Below are 10,509 nucleotides of genomic sequence, written 5' to 3'. Positions count from 1 at the left end.
ACAACGGACTATGACAGTTATTTTAAAATGTGCTTGCTTTTAATTTAATTTAAAAATACTTTCAATTATAAAAACTATATCCATTGTGAATTCATACATGTGGTGAATGTTTGAAAAAACGTTCACAATAGTAAACAGCCTGGATCACCTGTTAAATAGCTGTTCGATTTTTGTTCAATAGTGGTTTTCAAATTTTTTTTTAAGACGACTGGTACATTGCGTTATTGACATATTTTAAAATGTTTGCATAACTGACTGCTCATATTTTATCTATTAACAATGTTTTAAAAATTAATATTAATTTGTTGTCTCATTTACTGTGGATACATTTGAAACAAAAGTTGGTTTGAAACACAAATGAGCACCCCAGGGCACTTCAATATCTCAACCGCGAGCAAAAAACAAACCTTTCTTCCATTCTCTGGGCAACCGCTTGTATGAATTCACAATGACTATATCATAACCATTAGAAAAATAAAAAAAAAATTTATGGCGCGATAACCTCAGAAGAGATTTTAGGCCGAACTTCTCTGCCAATTTGCGTCGCGCTTATTTAAAATTGTTCCTACAAATTGGCGGGACGGGACCTACTTGTTTTATGCCGACTTCGAACGGCATCTGCAAGGCATATGAGTTTTCACTGAGAGCTTTTCATGTTCAAATACACTCGAAGTGCTTGCGGAACACTGCCGAGGGGCCACCTAATTGAAAAAACTTGTTTCCAAAATTTTGATGTTGCTTTGCCCGGGACGTGAACCCAGGATATTTGGTGTAGTAGGCGGAGCACGCTACCATCACACCACCGCGGTCAATTATAAGAACAACAAATATATACATATTTAAGTATGTGAGCTCGACTCGAACCCATCATCTATTATTCTCCCATCGGGTTAGGGAGTTGAATATACCCGCGGTAGTTATGCCTGTCGTAAGGGGCGACTAAAATAACAAATAGGTTGAAGGGGTTGTGTAGCGCAACCCTTTCAGATTACCGGCGCAATATAAAGCTTCTCCATACCCAATTGTCAACCTCACCTATCCGTGGCGAATTCTGCTTCATTAACAGCTGAGGCTCTGGCAACCCCGAACTCCTGATGGATCTAGGGGGATGGGAGAGCGCTATGGCCTTGAAGGTCGCATGTAATAATAACAAATCGTTCCCGAGATGGTCGGGCTTGGTACCGGAACGTACCGAACCTGCATCCGGTAAAGGATCATCAACATCGATAACACTCCCCCAAGGCCTTCGGGGAGTTTCCTTATCACCACAACAACAACAACAACAGTATATGTTTATGACAACTACACGCATCGGAACAACTCTACATAGATCTAAGCAAATAAAACTGTACCAGATGTTTTTTGCAAGAGAACATCACGAGATATAAGTATATCTATTCATAATCTTTTAAAGCATTAACAACTAAAGGTATATTAAGGCGTATCACGATCACTATTGCCCGCGAAAAAAGAATTTACACACATTACAGCTTCGTCGATTTTAAAGCCGCCTTCGACAGCACAAAAAGGATTTATCTATATGCTACTATGTCTGAGTTTTGTTTCGCCGCAAAACTTACACGACTGTGCAAAATGATGTTGAGCAACACCATTTGCTCAGTCAGAATTGGGAAGGACCTCTCCGAGCCGTTCGAAACTAAATGAAGTTTCAGACAGGGTGACCGCCTATTGTGCGATTTCTTTACTTTGATGCTGGAGAAAATAATACATGCTGTAGAACCTGACGGCTCTGGAACAATATTCTATAAAAGCGTGCAATTACTGACGTATGCTGACGACATTAATATCAACGGCATGTACAACCGCGCGGTAAGTTCTGCTTACTCCAAACAGGAAAAAGAAGCGGAAAATAAGGGTTGAATGGTGAATGAGAACAAAACAAAGTACCTGCTTTCATCTAGGAAGGAGTCAGCGCATTTGCGCCTTGGCAACCACTGTTTCCAGCCACAATTTCGAAAAAGTAAAAGGATCTGTTTTTTTGGCAACCAGCGTTAACATAAACAACAACATCAGCGAAAGAATCACCTTGCCAGTAAATGCTCCTTTGGACTAAGTGGGCAATTAAAAAGTAAGCCCTCTCTCGACAAATAAAAATCTTGCTCTACAAGAAACTTGTCGTAACCGACTTAGTAACTATATAACATCTGATGAAGCAAGTGCTCCTCGAAAGATTTACACACCCCAACACGTTGGCAACGGCGAGTATCGAAGAAGGTTAAATGATGAGCTACACTCGTTTTACACAGAAATCAACATAGTCCAGCGAATTAAGTAAAACACAGCGGATACGCTGGTTGGCCATCTTATGGCAATGCAAAACGATACTCCAGCTAAGAAAGTATTTTTATCAGAACCCGCCAACGGAAGCAGAGGAAGAGGGCGGCCCACACTCTACTGAAAGGACCAGGTGGAAAATGATTTAAGTTTCCTTCATGTTACCAATTGGCGCCAGTCAGCATAGCGAAGAAGCAACCCCGCTTATTTTTAACCGGTTTTATTTAGCTTGAATTTGAGTAGCGTTTTATACGAATTTTGTAATTTAAATTTAAGTAACTTCCCGATAACCATGCAATAAAAAGAAAAAACTTCGCTAGGTGGCGCATGGATCGCGATATTCAAAAAAACGTATTTGTGGTCCGATTTGGCTCATATTTGGAACATATATTACACACGAGAATAGAAAGCGACCTATGAAAAAATCGCCGGCAGGTGGCGCAAGGATCGAGATCGATCTTGCACAAATATTACATACAGTAAGTGACATCAAAATACTTTGGAGCACATAATTTTTAAATTTAAGTAAATAAAATAATTAAAAAAATTGTTTAAGTCAAACGGTTTATTGAAAATCACACTGTAACGAATTTACCGCAAATCCTCTTATTTGCAACCTTCTGCTAAGTTCGAATCACTAAACTGTTGAATAAATAACACCACTATTCAGTAATGCAAAATGGTCTTTATTAAAGTACTTCACAATAAATAACTCTACTATTGCTCGACAGATAGCGTGCTTAATCAAAACTGATTATTGCGCCTCTACTGGTGTCGCCTTTTATCAGGCATGCTTAACCAACGAACCGATATCATTTCGTTACGATAATTAACGTTAATAAACGAAACAAATTCATTTCGTTTCGTTTATTAACGTTAAAAACGTCAAATTAACGAAATGATTTTGCTTCGTTTTCTGCCATATCAAAACGAAATCAAATCGTTTATGTTGATTATTAATTTCAAACTATGCTGGCAAAGCTGATTGATGGCGGAGTCATTAAAGGTGAAAGCATTAGCCAAGCTGATTGCAACTTTGCTCACGAATTTTGACAGTACGAACATTTCTCAGAGTATTTTTGACATTACCACCAACGAATTACACAAACAAATTACATGGAGTTTGTGTGTGTATGTCCGCTCGCTGTTACCACCTTACGGCTTCACCATGGCTATAGCATTGCCAGCACAATTCAAACATAAAGTATCACGTTTTTGTTAACGTTTTTAACGTTAACGAAAGCTTTTCGTTTCGGCTAAAAACGAGATACAATTTATCTTGATAATTTCTTTATCGGTAATATTTCGAAGTGTTTCAACGGAAACGGTGGAAATTTTTTGATAAACGATTAGCTTAACGTTAAGATGCATCCCTGCCTTTTATACTGTTTGGTTTACTCGTTGACATTTCTAGGCGGTTCTGTTCTAGAATCTACTAGTTGGTTATCTGCTATAAGTTTCTCAGCTATAACTACAGATTCACAGTTTTTATATCTCCTCTCACAGCTCATGCGCGTGTGCTTGTGAGCGACAGTTATATTGCATATCTCAGATAAGATATCTGCATGTGTTTGTGCGTTGCTTCTCCGCTGCGTGTACGTACATATGTGTAGACATAATGATTGAATTATTGATGTGCATCAAGTCACTGCTTAGCATCGGCTTAGAGATGGCAGTACCCCTTAGTGTTGCTAATATTCTTGACAATACTTATGTACATACATCAAGTAATAATAATACTAAAAGCTAGAAAATAATTTGGTAGGTTCTAGGTACTAGTCATCATACTCCTCATCAATCTCTGGCGTTGAACAGAAAAATAAATAAAAGCGTGGGCCGCGTCAAATTTCTGTTGATAGTCAACCGCTCATGTCTTTATAAATTATCTTTTAATATATGCATAAGTAAGACCAACTGAACCTTAATTAGGTTATGCTACGCCTAACGTTTTAAGGAATTCCAGGCGGCCAAGGCTTTTATTTATTTTTCTGATAAACGCTCTAAATTAATTAGGAATGTGACGACTAGTACCTTACATACTTATTTATTTAATTGGCGCTTAACCGTTTAAACGGTTATGGCCGTCCAACAAGGCGCGCCAGTCGTTTCTTCTCCAACTGCCAACTGCCGCCAATTGGTCACACCAAGGAAGTTTAAATCGTTTTCCACCTGGTCCTTCCAGCGGAGTGGGGGCCGCCCTCTTCCTCTGCTTCCATCGGCGGGTTCCGATAGAAACACTTTCTTCGCCGGAGCGTCATCTTTCATTCGCATAATATGGCCTAACCAGCGCAGCTGCTGCGTTTTAATTCGCTGGACTATGTTGATGTCTGCGTAAAGCTCATCGTTAAATCTTCGGTACTCGCCATCGCCAACGCGTAGAGGTACATAAATCTTTCGAAGAACTTTTCTCTCAAACACTCCCAGAGCCGCTTCATCTGACGCTGTCATGGTCCATCCTTCTGCACCATATAGCAGGACGGGCTTGTGACGGACTTGACTTATAAGAGTATGATTTTCGTTTGCCGGGAGAGTACTTTACTTTTCAATTGTCTACATAGTCCAAAGTAGCATTTATTGGCAAGAGTGATTATTCGATGTTGTTGTTAGTGTTAATGCTGGTTCCCAAATAAACGAAGCCTTTTACTATTTCGAAATTATTTGAGATGGCCTTCAAAACTAAATGTATTTAATTAGCAAAACTTGCTCGTATTACTTTATACAATGGTTTTTGTAATTGATATTAGAGAAAAATTGCAAAGTTCACAAACGGCGATTTTTACTAGGACATGTTTCTGAATTTCACTTCTTCATCAGCTAGTTTCTCGGGAGCTGAGTATTGAACTCGAATCTCCAAGATTCATGCTGGTTTAAAGGCATATGCCTTTAACAACTCTAATATCAATATTCAAAACTAAAATTTTATATAACACTGTGGAACAAATTCAGGTTAGCAAAAGTTAGGTCGATTCTGAGAGTGAGGGGTGAAAATAGAGGCTGAATTAGAAGACTCGTATCGCGGCGTTTGTTTATGTTAGTTCGAATTTTTTTTAATCGATCTTCGAACTTTGCAGTCAAATGCCGATTTTTAGCATATTGTTTGTATGGTTTTTTAGCTATGATTGGTATTTTTTCAATCTGTTAAAGCCAAATTATTGCTAGAGACCTGTGCAACAATTAAAATAAAAATAAAAATTTATTTAGAAAATTTTTGTTGGTAAGGTAACTAGATTTATCTAATATCTTTGTCAGAGTGCACAATTTAAACATGTTAACGATTGAGAACTATTTTCGTTTCAGGTACAGAGGAAAAAATCTCCAGATGCAATAATCGCTGAAATTTGTTGGTGGCATAAAAGCACCTTTGAAGAAGAGGATGACGAGGAAAAAGAGGAAGAAGGGGAAAACAAAGATGAAATTCCAGAATTTAAGTTGGACGAATTTATCGACCTTTCTGATAATGATGACGATGACCAAGATATTAGAGGGATCAGTGATGTTGATACACAGCCGCCTGCTAAACGGCGACTGGCCAAATCATTAATTTAATTTATTTAATTTGCTTACTTAAAACTTTTCATAACTAACATTTCAAAATTATATTTTTCCCGTATTTTTATAATTTCTTTCTCAACGTTTCTTCAAAACCAAAAAAAAAAAAATCCAACATTTTGCTTCATGCCTTACCTTCTTTCATTTATTTTCAGTGGCATTAATTTAAGTGGAAATTTTATATATGTAAACATGTAAAACATATTGTTTGATTTGAAAGAAAATCAATAAATCGAATCTAATCTATGTAGCAACAGTAGCGTGGTTGCCAAGGCGCATATCCGCTGACTCTTTGCTCGATGACAGCAGGTACTTCGTTTTGTACTCATTTACCATCAACCCCATCTTTACCGCTTCTTTTTCCAGTTCGGAGTAAGCAGTACTAACGGCGCGGGTGTTTAGGCAGATGATATCAATGTCATCAGCATACGCCAGTAATTGCACGCTTTTATAGAATATTGTTCCAGAACGGTTAAGTAGACTAAGATGACTAGTACCTAGGACCTACCTAATTATTTTCAAGCTTTTAGTATTATTATTACTTAATGTAAGTATTGCTTTCAATAAAACCGTTTAACTTAACCATTTTTTTTTTATACTCAGTTGAGCAGAGCTCACAGAGTATATTAACTTTGATTGGATAACCGTTGGTTGTACAAGTATAAAGGAATCGAGATAGATATAGACTTCCATATATCAAAATCATCAGTATCGAAAAAAAATTGGATTGAGCCATGTCCGTCCGTCCGTTAACACGATCACTTGAGTAAATTTTGAGGTATCTTGATGAAATTTGGTATGTAAGTTACTGGGCTCTCATCTCAGATCGCTATTTAAAATGAACGATATCGGACTATAACCACGCCCGCTTTTTCGATATCGAAAATTTCGTAAAACCGAAAAATGCCATAATTCATTGCCAAAGACGGATAAAGCGATGAAACTTGGTAGGTGGGTTGACCTTATGATGCAGAATAGAAAACTAGTAAAATTTTGGACAATGGACGTGGCACCGCCCACTTTTAAAAGAAGGTAATTTAAAAGTTTTGCAAGCTGAAATTTGGCAGTCATTGAAGATATCATGATGAAATTTGGCAGGAACGTTACTACTATTATTATATATGTGCTAAATAAAAATTAGAAAAATCGGATGAAGAACACGCCCACTTAAAAAAAAAAATTTTTTTAAAGTCAAATTTTAACAAAAATTGAATATCTTTACTGTATATAAGTAAATTATGTCAACATTCAACTCCAGTAATGATATGGTACAACAACATACAAAAACAAAAGAAAATTTCAAAATGGGCGTGGCTCCGCCCTTTTTCGTTTAGTTTGTCTAGAATACTTTTAATGCCATAAGTCGAACAAAAATTTACCAATCCTTTGAACTTTGGTAGGGGCATAGATTCTATGGCGGTAACTGTTTTCTGTGAAAATGGGTGAAATCGGTTGAAGCCGCGCCCAGTTTTTATACACAGTCGACCGTCTGTCCTTCCGTTCGGCCGTTAACACGATAACTTGAGCAAAACCCGACATATCTTTACTAAACTTAGTTCACGTACTTATCTGAAGTCACTTTACTTGGTACAAAAAATCCGACTATAACCGCGCCCACTTTTTCGAAATCGAAAATTACGAAAAATGAAAAAAATGCCAAAATTCTATACCAAATACGAAAAAAAGGATGGAAGATTGTAATTTGATTGGTTTATTGACGCATAAAATAACTTTAGAAAAAACTTTGTAAAATGGGTGTGACACCTACCATATTAAGTAGAAAAAATGAAAAATTTCTGCAGGGCGTAATCAAAAGCCCTTGGAATCTTGGCAGGAATACTGTTCGTGGTATTACATATATAAATAAATTAGCGGTACCCGACAGATGATGTTCTGGGTCACCCTGGTACACATTTTGGTCGATATCTTGAAAACGCCTTCACATATACAACTAAGGGCCAGTCCCTTTTAAAACCCTCATTAATACCTTTAATTTGATACACATATCGTTCAAACACATTCTAGGGTCACCCCTGGTCCACCTTTATGGCGATGTCTCGAAACGGCGTCCACCTATGGAACTAAGGATCACTCCCTTTCAAAATACTCATTAAAACCTTTCATTTAATACCCATATCGTACAAACACATTCTAGAGTCACCCCTAGTCCACCTTTATGGCGATATCTCGAAAAGGCGTCCACCTATAGACCCTAGGCCCACTTCCTTTTAAAATGCTCACTAACACCTTCCATTTGACACCCATGTCATACAAACACACACGGTTACACCCTAACTTAGGCTTCCTTACTTGTTTATTATTTTTTTAATTTTGAAATCTTCACATTTTGTACTTTGTTTTCATGATACGCTCTAAAGTACTGCGCATGTATGTTTGAATCGATGCACGTTGCATATATAAACCCGAACCGGAAAGTAAGGAAGTTCATTCCTAATAAAATGGCTTCTAAATTGCTTTGTGTTCTAACATTATTGAGCGCAACTGCGTCCACTTACGCAGACGGTATTCAAGGTGGTATAGCCACTTCAATTACCACACATCCTTACTACGTCTCTATACAATATTCAAGTGGCATACACATTTGTGGGGGTGCTTTAATTAGCCCAGATATCGTCATTACCTCTGCCAGTTGCGTAGCTAATAACGTTGTCTCTGAATTGTATGCACGTGTGGGTTCCAACAAATATGCCAGTGATGGCCAAGAGATCCCGATTGCAGCTTATACATTTGACAGATCATGTGATTTTGTTACCAATGAATATGATGTTGGTCTATTCAAATTAGCAAAGCCAATTAAGGCATCTTCTACGGTTGGTATTATTGAAGTGGCAAGCTCAAAACCTGTAACTGGTACTAGTGGTGTGGTCATCGGTTGGAACACAAACGAAGACTTGGTCGAAGTTCCCGTGGATATTATAAGTAGCAGTGATTGTGCATCGGGACCATTTAGATACAATGAAGATGATTTATTCGATTCACATGTGTGTGGCCTTGCCGAATCCAGCGAAGCATGTGGTGGTGAATCTGGTAGTCCATTGGTGTCCAATAATCAATTGGTTGGATTGGTTTCATGGGGTTATGCTTGTAGCAATAAAGGTAATCCAGCCATCTATACGAATATCGCAGCAGTGAAATCTTGGATTGCAAGCGCTTCAAATACCTTGTAAATTTGTTATTATTGTATTAAACTTGTGAATATTCTTTGAAATTTTAGTTGTGTTTTTAATAAAAAATTTAATTTCATATCCATTAACTTATTTCTGAGGAAATTCTCTGACTGCTTTTAAATTGCTCCGTTCAGAATTTTCGTTTGGTTAACTTAGGTTAGGTTAGGTGGTAGCTGCCGTGATAAGGATAGCTCACTTGGACAACACGAAGGTCCGTTGTGATACCACATACACCAAAAATAACGGTGACTTAGATCTAGCTACTAAGAGAATCGTTGTGTATCAACGATAAAGCTCCGAATGATACCGATCTCAACTTTAGATAAATCTTCGGGAGATCCAAGTGAGTCGCGACAGAAGTACTTTCGCCTAGTTCTGGCAAAAGCTGGGCAATCAAGCATGAAGTGATTTGGTGATTCCACCTCATCATACTCCATACAGCTGCAGCAGGATGGAGTTTCCAGTATATTGAGACGTACCGTATTGATACCCACGGGACAGTGCCCTATCAAAACCCCAATGACCATTGATAGGTGAGCCTTAGTGAACCCAATTATTTCAGCAGACCTCCTGCCATCCACTTTCGGCCAGAAAGATCTTGCTACCCTGAAAGACATGGTGTCGGCCGAACGTTTTCTGAGCTAACTCGAGGCCCAGTTGTGGAGGAGCAATCCACAGGTGGCCAGCGGAATCCCGAAATCCCTACAGCCATCTTCATCCAGTTTAGTTGTACCGACGCGGGCTAAGAGATCCGCTTCCGGGATATCACTATGGCCCGGGACACATATAATCTTAATTGTAAAATAATTCGATGCAAACGCAAGCGAAGTCAGGCACTCCCAGACCACCCTCGATCGCACTGTAGTTGAGCTCAAGGCCTTGATAGCCGCTTGGCTATCAGAGTAGATGTTAAATTCCCTAACCGTAGTAGCACTGGATACCATTTCATCCACCGCTACCTTAATCGCAGCAACTTCCGCTTGGAATACACTGCAATGATGAGTCAACTTAAACTTGCGGCTTACATTTAGCTCCTGACAAAAGCACCCCCCCCCCCCCCCCCAACCTTTCCGGCAACTTCGACCCATCCGTGAACAAGTTAACCGGTCCCATGCCCCAGATAATTCCTCTTCCCCACTCCTCTCTCGGTGGAATGACTGGGGTGAAGGTTATATAGGGAGCAGTTATCGGCATACAATAGTCCGTTCTGTCCGGGATAAAGTCGAAACTGGTAAGAAGGCTAGAGTGTCCGAAGTCAGAAAGCCCATAGCCCATATCAAGAAGCCTGACCAACGACCTTGCCGTGGCCACCTTTCCCGCAATATCTACTGGGTATATGTTCAGCATGACGTTCACAATATTTTATAACATTATTATTATTATTGTGACACAATTCTTTAGGAAGCAGGGCATCCATATACCGGCCCTGAATCAGAGGTCTGGTTCACAGATGAATCAAAATTTGGTGATGGAAAAA

General features: G+C 38.8%; 1 protein-coding gene across 1 annotated transcript; it reads left to right on the top strand.

Annotated features, from left to right (window-relative positions):
* The first annotated feature begins 8,303 nt into the window (after window positions 1–8,303).
* Window positions 8,304–9,103, top strand: LOC137245873 (trypsin theta-like). The gene has a single exon (XM_067777076.1). The coding sequence runs from the start codon at window positions 8,304–8,306 to the stop codon at window positions 9,030–9,032; it is 729 nt and encodes a 242-aa protein (XP_067633177.1). The 3' UTR covers window positions 9,033–9,103.
* The last annotated feature ends 1,406 nt before the right edge of the window (window positions 9,104–10,509 follow it).

This window comes from Eurosta solidaginis, chromosome 3 (genome assembly GCF_040869045.1).
Source record: "Eurosta solidaginis isolate ZX-2024a chromosome 3, ASM4086904v1, whole genome shotgun sequence".
NCBI lineage: Eukaryota > Metazoa > Arthropoda > Insecta > Diptera > Tephritidae > Eurosta > Eurosta solidaginis.
Note: the sequence above shows the minus strand (reverse complement) of the source record. Positions and strands in the feature narration are given on the sequence as shown.

What these genes read in the sequence shown, in the direction of transcription:
- LOC137245873 (XM_067777076.1), top strand. Translation starts at nt 8,304, where the DNA reads ATGGCTTCTAAATTGCTTTGTGTTCTAACATTATTGAGCGCAACTGCG.